General features: G+C 43.4%; 1 protein-coding gene across 1 annotated transcript in view; it reads right to left on the bottom strand.

Moving 5' to 3' along the window:
• Nucleotides 1-13,712, bottom strand: part of LOC139381440 (disintegrin and metalloproteinase domain-containing protein 12-like) — a 148,811-nt gene extending 135,099 nt beyond the window's left edge. The window contains exon 1 of the mRNA XM_071124957.1: nucleotides 13,234-13,712. Within this exon, the coding sequence (XP_070981058.1) occupies nucleotides 13,234-13,342 (109 nt within the window). The 5' untranslated portion in view covers nucleotides 13,343-13,712. The remainder of the gene's footprint in view (nucleotides 1-13,233) is intronic.
• Between the last annotated feature and the right edge of the window lie 437 nt (nucleotides 13,713-14,149).

Below are 14,149 nucleotides of genomic sequence, written 5' to 3'. Positions count from 1 at the left end.
ACACCTCCAGGCTGTGTAAGGGCGATTTGACCAAGAAGAAGAGTGATAGAGTGCTGTGTCCGATGCCCTGGCCTCCACAATCACCCGACCTCAACCCAATTGAGATGTTTTGGGATGAGTTGGGCCGCAGAGTGAAGGAAAAGCAGCCAACAAGTGTTCAGCATATGTGGGAACTCCTTCAAGACTGTTGGAAAAGCATTCCAGGTGAAGCTGGGTGAGAGAATGCCAAGAGTGTGCAAAGCTGTCATCAGCTTTCACCCAAGGCAAAGGGTGGCTACTTTGAAGAATCTACAGTCGTGGCCAAAATTATTGAGAATGACACAAATATACATTTTCACAAAGTCTGCTGCCTCAGTTTGTATGATGGCAATTTGCATATACTCCAGAAGGTTATAAAGAGTGATCAGATGAATTGCAATTAATGGCAAAGTCCCTCTTTGCCATGCAAATGAACTGAATCCCCAAAAAACATTTAGACTGCATTTCTGCCCTGCCACAAAAGGACCAGCTGACATCATGTCAGTGATTCTCTCGTTAACACAGGTGTGAATGTTGACGAGGCTGGAGATCACTCTGTCATGCTGATTGAGTTCTAATAACAGACTGGAAGCTTCTAAAGGAGGGCGGTGCTTGGAATCATTGTTCTTCCTCTGTCAACCATGGTTACCTGCAAGGAAACACATGCCGTCATCATTGCTTTCAACAAAAAGGGCTTCACAAGCAAGGATATTGCTGCTAGTAAGATTGCACCTAAATCAACCCTTTATCAGATCATCAAGAACTTCAAGGAGAGCGGTTCAAATGTTTTGAAGAAGGCTTCAGGGCGCCCAAGAAAGTCCAGCAAGCGCCAGGACCGTCTCCTAAAGTTGATTCAGCTGCGGGATCAGGGCACCACCAGTACAGAGCTTGCTCAGGAATGGCAGCAGGCAGTCTTGAGTGCATCTGCACACACAGTGAGGCGAAGACTTTAGGAGGATAGCCTGGTGTCAAGAAGGGCAGCAAAGAAGCCAATTCTCTACAGAAAAAAACATCAGGGACAGACTGATATTCTGCAAAAGGTACAGGGATTGGACTGCTGAGGACTGGGGTAAAGTAATTTTCTCTGATGAATCCCCTTTCCCATTGTTTGGGGCATCCGGAAAAATGCTTGTCCGGAGCGCTACCATCAGTCCTGTGTCATGCCAACAGTAAAGCATCCTGAGATCATTCATGTGTGGGGTTGCTTCTCGGCCAAGGGAGTGGGCTCACTCACAATTTTGCCTAAGAACACTGCCATGAATAAAGACTGGTACCAACACATCCTCCAAGAGCAACTTCTCCCAACCATCCAGGAACAGTTTGGTAACGAACTATGCCTTTTCCAGCATGATGGAGCACCTTGCCACAAGGCAAAAGTGATAACTAAGTGGCTCGGGGAACAAAACATCAATATTTTGGGTCTATGGCCAGGAAACTCCCCAGACCTTAATCCCATTGAGAACTTGTGGTCAATCCTCAAGGGATGGGTGGACAAACAAAAACCCACAAATTCGGACAAAATCCAAGCATTGATTATGCAAGAATGGGCTGCCATCAGTCAGGATGTGGCCTAGAAGTTAATTGACAGCATGCCAGGGCAGATTGCAGAGGTCTTGACTCTTTGCATCAACTCATGTAACTGTCCATAAAAGCCTTTGACACTTATGAAATGCTTGTAATTATACTTCAGTATTCCATAGTAACATCTGACAAAAATATCTAAAGATACTGAAGCAGCAAACCTTGTGGAAATTAATATTTGTGTCATTCTCAAAATTTTGGCCATGACTGTAAAATCTAAAATATATTTTGATTTGTTTAACACTTTTTTGGTTACTAAATGATTCCATATGTGTTATTTCATAGTTTTGAGGTCTTCACTATTATTCTACAATGTAGAAAATAGTAAAATAAAGACAAACCTTTGAATGAGTAGGTGTGTCCAAACGTTTGACTAGTTTCCAGCTACAATAGTCAAATCAAATCAAAGTGTATTTGTCACGTGCGCCGAAGACAACAGGTGTAGTAGACCTTACAGTGAAATGCTTACTTACAGGCTCTAACCAATAGTGCAAAAAAGGTGAACAATAGGCAAGTAAAGAAATAAAACAACAGTAAAAAAAACACAGGTGAGTCAGGCTGATTGAGGTAGTATGTACATGAATGTATAGATAAAATACTATGAATATATGATAAACAGTGTAGCAGCAGCATAAAAATAGGGGTTGGGGGGGCACACAATGCAAATAGTCCGGGTAATTATTTGATTACCTGTTCAGGAGTCTTATGGCTTGGGGGTAAAAACTGTTGAGAAGCCTTTTTGTCCTAGACTTGGCACTCCGGTACCACTTGCCATGCGGTAGTAGAGAGAATAGTCTATGACTGGGGTGGCTGGGGTCTTTGACAATTTTTAGGGCCTTCCTCTGACACCGCCTGGTGTAGAGGTCCTGTATGGCAGGCAGCTTAGCCCCAGTGATGTACTGGGCTGTACGCACTACCCTCTGTAGTGCCTTGTGGTCAGAGGCCGAGCAATTGCCGTACAAGGCAGTGATGCAACTGGTCAGGACGCTCTCAATCTTGCAGCTGTAGAACCTTTTGAGTATCTCAGGACCCATGGCAAATCTTTTTAGTTTCCTGAGGGGGAAAAGGCTTTGTCGTGCCCTCTTCATGACTGTCTTGGTCTGTTTGGACCATTCTAGTTTGTTGTTGATGTGGACACCAAGGAACTTGAAGCTCTCAACCTCCTCCATTTACAGCCCCGTCGATGAGAATGGGGGAGTGCTCGGTCCTCCTTTTCCTGTAGTCCACAATCATCTCCTTAGTCTTGGCTACGTTGAGGCTCTATAGGCTGTCTCGTCGTTGTCTGTGATCAGGCCTACCACTGTTGTGTCGTCTGCAAACTTAATGATGGTGTTGGAGTCGTGCCTGGCCACGCAGTCGTGGGTGAACAGGGAGTACAGGAGGGGACTGAGCACGCACCCCTGTGGAGCTCCAGTGTTAGGATCAATGTCTACACTGTCTACACTTTATTTCTGATCAATTTGATGTTATTTTAAATGGACCAAAAATGTGCTTTTCTTTAAAAAACAAGCACATTTCTAAGTGACCCCAAACTTTTTAACAGTAGTGTATATACAGTATGGTACACTGTATACTGTGTGACTGACTTCAAGCTGAGCGTGGGAAAGATATGGAACCCCCTTCAGTTTGTCAGTATCTCTCTCCATGCTCCCCCTCCTCGATCATTGTGGTCATCTGAGGTCCACACTGAGCATGCTCAGATTATAGCAGGCCCAGTGGGATTCCTGTGTGTCCAAGAAGGAACTGAAGGGAACCCTGGCCCCTGGGAAGGTGGAGGGAGGAAAAGAGGGAGGGAGTGAGGGAGAACTAAGGAGTGGTGATAAAGCCCTGCTATCACCAATGAGAGGCTCTGGGAACCACAACTCCACCAGTAAACACAGGGAGACTGTTGTTCTCTTCATGTTCTCTGAGCTCTACTGCTATGCATTAGGGGGGCTTTGGTTTTCTGTCTGGAAATGCCACCGGGAGACTGGATCATGGTGTGTGTGTAAGAAAGAAGTCTGAGAACTCAGGGCCTACAGCAGGGAACTACAGTGTCTATTTTCCCTATCATCTCAGCTGGAGATCTCATCACTCTCTGTCACTTTCTCTCTCTCTGGTTAATGGGACTGGGACTCTTTGAAGAGTCATCAAACAAACTGTCATCAAACAAACTGTCAATAGACTGTGCTCCCAGCATGGCCCAAACTCCATTAATCCACTGTGGTTCATATCCTAGCGAAATGAGACCTGGTGCGTGAAAACCGCGACAGACAGTGTTTAACAGTGGCCACAGTCTGCTGCTAGAGTGCAATTTTAAAAGAAGACTATGAAAGTAAGTCAAGCAGATGTCTTTTAATAAAGGTTTCAACACTAGCTCTAAACTCTGTTCCCCATCTTTATTCATGTGGTCCCTCTGATCTTACACACTGAAACACTTGTTTATTATTTGTTGTTAATATAGAGACGGATGAGAGGTCGTCAATGTGTGTGTGTCTGTGTGGTTGTGCATGCGTGTGGGAGGGTGCATGCAACGTCTATCATCTCTCCGTCAACAGTACTCTGGAATCAGGGAAAATGTTGACATGCATGATCATTCTCATATGCTTGATCTCCCCTGGGAACACGTAGAATTATAAATAAAACCCTACGTTCCCATATGTTTTCTGGTGAGAATGTTGGTATGCCAACCACAGTCCAATTCCCATATCCTTGGCACAAAGAAAAATCAGTTGCAGACTACATTCAAAAACCAAGTCTGCCTGGCAGCAACCCTATTATACGCACACAAAAATAATAAGTAAATACAGTGGGGCAAAAAAGTATTTAGTCAGCCACCAATTGTGCAAGTTCTCCCACTTAAAAAGATGAGAGAGGCCTGTAATTTTCATCATAGGTACACTTCAACTATGACAGACAAAATGAGAAAAAAAATCCAGAAAATCACATTGTAGGATTTTTAATGAATTTATTTGCAAATTACGGTGGAAAATAAGTATTTGGTCACCTACAAACAAGCAAGATTTCTGGTTCTCACAGACCTGTAACTTCTTCTTTATGAGGCTCCTCTGTCCTCCATTCGTTACCTGTATTAATGGCACCTGTTTGAACTTGTTATCAGTATAAAATACACCTGTCCACAACCTCAAACAGTCACACTCCAAACTCCACTATGGCCAAGACCAAAGAGCTGTCAAAGGACACCAGAAACAAAATTGTAGACCTGCACCAGGCTGGGAAGACTGAATCTGCAATAGGTAAGCAGCTTGGTTTGAATAAATCAACTGTGGGAGCAATTATTAGGAAATGGAAGACATACAAGACCACTGATAATCTCCCTCGATCTGGGGCTCCACGCAAGATCTCATCCCGTGGGGTCAAAATGATCACAAGAACGGTGAGCAAAAATCCCAGAACCACACGGGGGGACCTAGTGAATGACCTGCAGAGAGCTGGGACCAAAGTAACAAAGCCTACCATCAGCAAGGGCATTGAAGATGAAACGTAGCTGGGTCTTTCAGCATGACAATGATCCCAAACACATCACCCGGGCAACGAAGGAGTGGCTTCGTAAGAAGCATTTCAAGGTCCCCATAGAAAATCTTTGGAGGGAGTTGAAAGTCCGTGTTGCCCAGCAACAGCCCCAAAACATCACTGCTCTAGAGGAGATCTGCATGGAGGAATGGGCCAAAATACCTGCAACAGTGTGTGAAAACCTTGTGAAGACTTACAGAAAACGTTTGACCTCTGTCATTGCCAACAAAGGGTATATAACAAAGTATTGAGATAAACTTTTGTTATTGACCAAATACTTATTTTCCACCATATTTTGCAAATAAATTCATTAAAAATCCTACAATGTGATTTTCTGGATTTTTTTCCTTCTCATTTTGTCTGTCATAGTTGAAGTGTACCTATGATGAAAATTACAGGCCTCTCATCTTTTTAAGTGGGAGAACTTGCACAATTGGTGGCTGACTAAATACTTTTTTGCCCCACTATTGTATTACATGGGCTGCTTATGGTTTCTGAATACATTCCCTTTCATTCACACCTGATATTTACAGTATTTTTACAGTGTTTTAGTCTCTCTTGAGGAACACAAAGCGAGAGCGAGAGAGAGAGAGAGAGAGAGAGAGAGAGAGAGAGAGAGAGAGAGAGAGAGAGAGAGAGAAATGTGTTGAGAGATAAAGGGCAAGAGTCAGAACAAGAGAGAACAAAACAGTGGCTTTTTGCCAAGTTGGTTTCATTATCTCCTTAGCCTGTGATCAATGTCATATTACCCACAGTGCATTGAGGTGTTTCCTTGAGTACATCTCCCTAGCGGTACACTTTTCTACTTAAAGAACGTCAACAACCACCATTCTATATTTTGATCTAGATAGAAAACATATTGCCATTTTATTTGAAGGTTGAAGGTTGAGAGAGTGAGGGGAGCTACAAACATTTCAGATATTCAATTACCGATTACATCAATCTAACTTCAATGATCTTTGAATGAAGAACTATCTACTGAAGTCAATAGGGCTGCACCCATTCTGTTAGCACTAACAAAGGCCAATCAAATCCATTTTGTAGAATGCATCTTTTAACTGCCTGCGCTTCTAGCAGCAAAGACTTTAATGTCATTTCATCACTCTGAAAGTATAGTACTAAAGTACAAAGGCAGACCCATTTATAAGACACAAGCCTCCTTTGAACGAGCCAGTTATGGTTTAAGGGCTAATGCTACAACATCAAAGAAAAATATTTAACAATTTTCCTTGTTAAAACTTTACTGTATCACTTTGCACACAATAAAAAAAACTGTCGTTGAAACAAATCCTATTAGAAATCCTACTCTTACACTAATAAAATCTATAGCTAGTGCTAGCTCTCTCCTCTGTGATGTTTATGATCAATCAAATAAAATTATATGGGTCACCTCCTTCCTAAACAACAGGTGTAGTGTAGTGTGTGTGTGTGTTCATAGAGTCAGTGCAGGAGAGAGTGCAAAAAAGTGTATATGTGTGGGTAGAGTCCAGTGCGTGTGCATATATGTCAGTGCAAGAGAGTTAGTGCAGAAAAGGGTCAATGCAGGTTATCCGGGTAGCCATTTGATTTGCTACTTAGCAGGCTTGTTTAGTAGTCTTGGGGGTAGAAGCTGTTCAGGTTCCTGTTGGTTCCAGACTTGGTACCGCTTGCCGTGTGGAAGCAGTTTATGGCTTCTTTGACAATTGTTTCCTCTGACACCGCCTTGTATAGAGGTCCTGCATGGAAGGGAGCTTGGCCCCAGGGATGTACTGGGCCGTACTCACCACCCTCTGTAGCTCCGAGTGCCTTGCAGTTACCATACCAAGCGGTGAAGCAGCCAATCAAGATGCCGTCAATGGTGCAGCTGTAGAACTTTTTGAGGATCTGAGGGCCCATGCCAAATCTTTTCAGCTTCCTGATGGGGAAGAGGTGCTGTCGTTCCCTCTTCACAACTGTGTGGGTGTGTGTGGACCATGTTCATTGCTTAGTGATGTGGACACAGGGAAAGCTCTAGACCTGTGCAATTACAGCACCATCGCTGGGGCATGCTCGCCCCTCTGTTTCCTGTAGTCCACGATCAGCTTTTTTGTCTTGTTGACGTTGAGGGAGAGGTTGTTGCCTTGGCACCACACTGCCAGGTCAGTGATCATTCCTACCACTGTTGGGTCATCAGCAAACGTGGTGATGGTGTTGGAGTTGTGCGTGGCCACGCAGTTGTGGGTCAATGGGGAGTACAGGGAACCAAGCACACCCGAAGGGCCCTCATGTTGCTGGTCATCGTGGCGTATGTGTTGTTGCATGCCCTCACCGCCTGGGGGCACCACTTCAGGAAGTCCAGAATCCATTTGCAGAGGGAGGTGTTCAGTCCCAGGGTCCTGAGCTTGGTGATGAGCTTGGAGGGCACTATAGTTATGAATACTGAGCTGTAGTCAATGAACAGCATTCTTACATAGGTATTATTTTTGTCCACATGAGTGAGGGCAGTGTGGAGTGCAATAGAGATTGCGTCATCTGTGGTTCTGTTGGAGCAGTATGTGAGTTAGAGTGGGTCCAGGGTGTCTAGTGTTGATGTGAGCAATGACCAACCTCTAAAAGCATTTCATGGCTATAGATCTGAGTGCTACGGTGCGATAGTAATTTAGTCATTCCAGAAACAAGTCTATCACCGTTGCCGCTTGTTATAGACCCCCCTCGGACCCCAGTTGTGTCCTGGACACCATATGTGAATTGATCGCCCCCCATCTATCTTCAGAGTTCATACTGTTAGGTGACCTAAACTGGGACATGCTTAACACCCTGGCCATCCTACAATCTAAGCTAAATGCCCTCAATCTCACACAAATCATCAAGGAACCTACCAGGTACAACCCAAAATCCGTAACCATGGGCACCCTCTTAGATATCATCCTGACCAACCTTCCCTCTAAATAGACCTCTGCTGTCTTCAACCAGGATCTCAGTGATCACTGCCTCATTGCCTGCGTCTGCTATTGGTCCACGGTCAAACGACCACCCTTCATCACTATCAAATGCTCCCTAAAACACTTCAGCGAGGAGGCCTTCTAATTTACCTGGAAGGATATTGACATAATCCTGTCAGTAGAGGATGCCTGGTTGCTCTTCAAAAGTGCTTTCCTCCCATTAAGAAAATGTAGAACTAAGAACAAATATAGCCCTTGGTTCACCCCAGACTTGACTGCCCTTGACCAGCACAAAAACATCCTGTGGCATTCTGCATTAGCAATGAATAGCCTCCGCGATTTGCAACTTTTCAGGGAAGTCAGGAACCAATATACTCAGTCAGTTATGAAAGCTAAGGCTGTAGCACTAATTCCAAAAAGTTTTGGGACACTGTAAAGTCCATGGAGAATAAGAGCACCTCCTTCCAGCTGCCCACTGCACTGAGGATAGGAGACACTGTCATCACCGATAAATCTACGATAATCGATCATTTCAAGTAGCATTTTTCCACGGCTGGCCATGCTTTCCACCTGGCTACCCCGACCCTGGCCAACATCTCAACACCCCCTCCAGCAACTGGATTTCTTAGAACTGTCCGGATTAGTGTACCGCTCCTGGAAAGCAGCAGTTCTAGCAGTTCTAACATCCAGTGCGGATGTTGCCTGTAATCCATGGCTTCTGGTTGGGGTATGTACGTATGGTCACTGTGGGGATGATGTCGTCGATGCACTTATTAATGAAGCCAGTGACTGATGTGGTAAACTCAATGTTATTTTATAAATCACGGAACATATTCCAGTCTGTGCTAGCGAAACAGTCTTGTATATTAGCATCTGCTTCATTGGACAACTTCCGTATTGAGTGCATCACTGGTACTTCCTGTTTGAGTAAAAGTGCTCTAGAGTTTTGTCGCCTCTAGTTGCACAGGTGACATGTTGGTGAAAATTTGGTAAAATATATTTTAGCTTCCCTGCATTAAATTCACACGACCTATACAGGTCGTTGAGTGTGGTCTTAGTGCCTGTATCGGTTTGTGGTGGTAAATAGACATCTCCAAAAAAAACACTCTTGGTAAATAGTATGGTCTGCAACTTATCATACGGTATTCTACCTCAGGTGAGGAAAAACTTGAGACTTCCTTAACATTAGAGATTGCACACCAGCTGTTGATGACAAAGAGACACCCCTCCTCCCTTCATCTTACCCGAGTCTGTTCATCCACTCTTGACGATGCATAGAAAAATGCTATACGGTACATACAGAAGTATGTGGACACCCTTCTGTGGATTAAGCTATTTCAGCCACACCGGTTGCTGACAGGTGTATAAAATCGAGCACACAGCCATGCAATCTCTATAGACAAATATTGGCAGTAGAATGGCCTTACTGAAGAGCTCAGTGACTATCAACGTGGCACCGTCATAGGATGCCACCTTTCCAACAAGTCAGTTTCTTCTGTTAAGGGAGATCCCTGAAGTGTGTGTGTACGTGTCTGTGTGAGTTAGGGTGGGGCTTCCTACGCCTGACGTGGTGGGTTAGTGAGATCTGCCTCCAGCAGGCACTCCCATCCCTCAGGAGCTTCAGAGGAATCCTCGGCATAGGAGCCATTTTCCAACTTGTTCTCTGCAGACCCAGGATTCTGCCTCTGAGCTCTGGGGATCCCATCATGGGGACCTGTGGATTATGGCCTTCTGTAACTGAAGGCCAGAATGTAGGAACAACTAACAGCCAGCTGTGGAGAAGCACACTCCAGCTATCACCTCAGTGTCCCCAGCACAGGGGTTTTAGTACCTCTGCTCACCATCAAAAGCATTCTAAAAGGTCAGTCCATAAAACTGACCAGGGTAAAATGGCTAGAATCGATAAAATAATGATTAAGATGTGTAGTTACATAGTCGTGACACAGCACTCTCTAGTGTTGATTAGTTAAAAAAAATAAGTGACTGTAGGACATAATATTTCCCCTGCTCTGACAGCTACAATCAATGTCAGATTGTATTTTCCACAATCTTTGTGTCAAGTGTGTCACAAAGTACATAGCAGGTCATGTTAAGTGAGTGATGATGACACTGCCTAAACCAATAGTGACATGGTGCTTAGAAAGTCCTCAAAACATGGCCCCACTATTGGAACACCCCAGCATGAACCTCATTTTATGCATGCCTTATAAGGACATCCAATTGAGAAGACAGGCATCTAGCATGGCACGTCTCTCCATGAGTATACCTAAAGAGGGCATAGGGTTCATGCCTCGCACTGATAATGTCAAAAAGCACTCACTCTGAGTGCTTTTTGTCTGTGCCCAGTGTGGTCATCTGTTCTGCTGCTGTGTCCACTACAAAGAACTCTCAGGTTCGGAAATGCCTGCCTATCTCTGCCTGTTAGCAATGTACTGCAGAACTATGGCTTTTGTTAACGAGTTCTTTATAAGAAAAATGAATTATGTTTCGATGAACTGTTTGCCTACTGACATTTGTGTAGAAAAAAGTATTTTGTCAACCGAAACATTGACAGAGAAATGTGTTTTTCTTATTTTGTTTCTACAATGGGTTTTGTGTGTGTGTATGAAGGGGGATTCGAAGTGGACACACATGCGAGTGTGTTTTCTATACTCACTTGTGCACTCATGTGTGCATGCATCTGTGTGTTGGGATGCATGTCAGGTTGTGTTTGTCTGTTAGCTCCCAGGGTGGTGCAGCAGCAGCGTCTGGCGAGCAGCAGGTAGCTAAATCACACAGACAACTTTAATGACCAATGGCAGCTATCAGAGAGAGACACTCATAACTGTTCCTCACAGTCCCAAAACGACAATAACTAATGCCAACATGTCCCCATAATGTCAAAGGCAGCCAATGAACTAGAGGGAGGGTGTGGCAACGGTGGCGGCCATCAGCCATCCCATAGCATTCTGAGAGGATACAAGAGTTACATCTAAGGAAACGGCGATGAGCGCTACACTCCTCAGAGAAAGAGTGTGTGTGTGTGTGTGTGTGTCTCAGACTGTTTCTCTGTGTGTCCATGTTTGTGTGGTCAGAGTAAAATCTTCTCTCCCTGGCCCTTCCTTACTATTTTGACACAACCAACGACATTATATCCCTTATAATGAATGCAGTTTACCAGGGCAGCAGTCTGACTGAATATATAATATCCTCAAATCTAATCAAGGTAATTCGGCTCCCTAGTCTAATTATTTATTGAAGACTGGATTAATCACAGGTTGTACACAACCTTGTTTAAATCTATGTAGACTAATAGGAATAAACACGATTAAGAGTTTATCGGTCTGAAATGAAACCGACATTCACTACGATGCTATTTTCAAAGTAGACCGATTACCCAATCATCTTTGTTGTTTGACAACCCTGTAGTTACACAGTAATTAGGATAACTTCACTCCTCTAGCCTTACAGCATGCGATTATAGTTTAGCAACCAAATTCACATTTTCTCTGGATTGACAGTCCAGCTTTTCTGGGAGTTCTGGGAGACACCACCTCCTTTGACAATCACCATTGAACACACAGTAGGATCTTACAGCCTCTATGGCAATGAATTATATGAACTGTGATAAGAATCCAGAATGGCATTGAGTCTGAACTATCCTTTCAGTTCTCTCCAAATTGCCAGTGAGAAGGTGAAGATTCTCGAACTATCACCTATTGAACAAGTTCTACGAGACCTTGAATCTTTACCTCCCTGCTATAGCCCACACATGACTATACAAATGACACATCAGTATCTTATTATAAGAGTAGAGCACGTCCAATATTTTACATTTGTTGATGAAGACATTCCAACTACATGGTCTATCCTGCAATTGAAATGTATAAGTGGAGAGATCTCGGTCGATATCCTGCTGACATCCAAGCAAGATTTTGCAGTATTTCAATACACACCATCCTCAAACTATTTTTACGACCTGTTTAGAGTCATGCAGGACCAGAGTGTAACCTTTGTAGGTTACTAAAATATATTCTGGTTTAATGGCCTTTCACAGAGTGCAGCAGATGGAACGATAAACACTGTCATTATCATTCCTCCCTTCTGTAATGAGGAGATGATAGAGAAACCATTTATATGTCATGAATAAACTAGGCTATAAGAGGTGTTATGAAACATAGGCCTATCCTAACCCATCTAAATCCCTACACTCACTAATGTTATGTTTCATGGAGAGACCATAGAAGTGGCTCAAACACAATTCCACCCAGGTTACCAAATACCCACTGCAAAACTCTCTTTATCCTAACAGTTTCTTAACTTCCCACTCCCTCTGTACCACTGACTGAGTCAGAAAAGCTCTACTCAAGAGGGTGGGAGATGGAGGATAATAGCTGTTCTGAGGCCAGTCCCTTTGGCTAAATCCAGCTGACAGGCTGAGTGTTCACAGATGCCCTCACTAGATCCTCTCTCTGATCAAAGGATGCATCTCAAGTGTAATATTATCAACAATGTACAGTGTTTTAGCGAATAGTTGTGGTACGAATAGTTGGGGAAGAGAAATAAATAGATACATATTGGTGGTATTTACAATGTTGTTTGTGCTGCACTGGTTGCCCTTCTCTCTCTGTCGCTATTTCTCTCCCTCTCTGTCTGTCAGTCTCTCACTCTCTCTGTATGTATCCCTGTCACACACAGATTAGATATTTTTTTCTCACTCACGCATACTGTACAGTAATCACTCATGAATATTTAATTCTTCATTTTGATGTATGTATTTCTGCAATCTGAACATAAGCAGGCAATGTGTAGTGTGTTAAACTCATCTATCCAGCACTGCTGTCACTGTCTGTCAGACTTTCCTGCTATTGTCTTATTTTACTGTGCAGGAAACAATAGCCACAGGATGCACCACAGTAACAAACCTCTCTCTCCCTCCCTCCCTGTCTTTCTCTCCCTCTCTACCTCTAACACTCACACACATTTGTATTACATTTGGCCAAAATAGAGATGCAGAAAAAACGGTTTGTTTTTTAAAGTGGAATTGCTCACATCTGCATATTTTTACATTTGTTGCCTGTGATTTTTGCATTAATGAAAACTTTGATAAAATAGCTGAATTAAGGTTGATTCCATTTTAATCCATTTAGACTGACGTTAACAGACATTTGGTACACACTGTATACTGTGTATAGTGCAAAGAATAAAAATGTCAGTATTGCTAATTGAAATAGAGACTTACCGTCATGTAAATTCAGAAGTGTGTTGTCTGTATTGCCCGTTGCAACGGACATGGACAAGACATAAAAAGCAATCAGAAATGGAAAGTTATTCCAACTCCAGTTTGTCATGTTGCCCGGTTTTGGGGAAAATGTGTTCGGATTGTATTACGGAAACGACACGACCAAACTATGCTGTCTACGATTGATTGACAGGATGCGGGATGCAAAGCAGTAGCCTAGAGTCGGATCAGGTCCGAAACTCCCCAGAACTAGATCACGAAATCGGAGCTGTCAAAAACTTTTTATCCAAGCATGTTGAAATCCCTGCATGCTGCGCTCAAGAACTTGGCAATTATGTCTCCAAGACATTGAGAAGTGAGTTTGAAAAAGGAAAAGTAGACCGGAGCGACAGAAAAAAGAGAGAGCCTACATAAAGAAGTCTGATTCACGAGACCAGCATACCCTTTCACATCGGAGCCGCTACGCTCTTCTCCTCTACAATGAGCGAGAAGCTATGAACACGCATGATGCCCAATTGATGACGTGTGTCGCGCAGCTGAGAGTCGTGTGGAGAAAATCTATCTTCCTCCAGCAGGTGGCGTTTTTTGTTGTTTCGCCCAACAAGCAAGGAGTGTTTCTATGGAGGTCAATGAGAGAGTATCGAATTTGGATAGATTTTTAAAAAATGTTTTAATTTTTCCAAATATTGAACAACTTGTTAGGTTGTGGCCATAGACTTATAATTCATACAAGGATTTTGGAATCTGTAAAAATGGCAATTTGACTGTTAAATGAAAGATGCACGCATTTTGAATGTTATATCGTATTTGTGCATCTCGGAGCGACGTTCTATCGATTCCTGGGTCATTTCATGTTTTCACGTGTATCTGAGCCAGTCAAGCAGGCAGAACAGCTCTAATACAGCCGGTATAACGA

Source organism: Oncorhynchus clarkii, chromosome 23 (assembly GCF_045791955.1).
Source record: "Oncorhynchus clarkii lewisi isolate Uvic-CL-2024 chromosome 23, UVic_Ocla_1.0, whole genome shotgun sequence".
NCBI classification, from domain to species: domain Eukaryota; kingdom Metazoa; phylum Chordata; class Actinopteri; order Salmoniformes; family Salmonidae; genus Oncorhynchus; species Oncorhynchus clarkii.
Note: the sequence above shows the minus strand (reverse complement) of the source record. Positions and strands in the feature narration are given on the sequence as shown.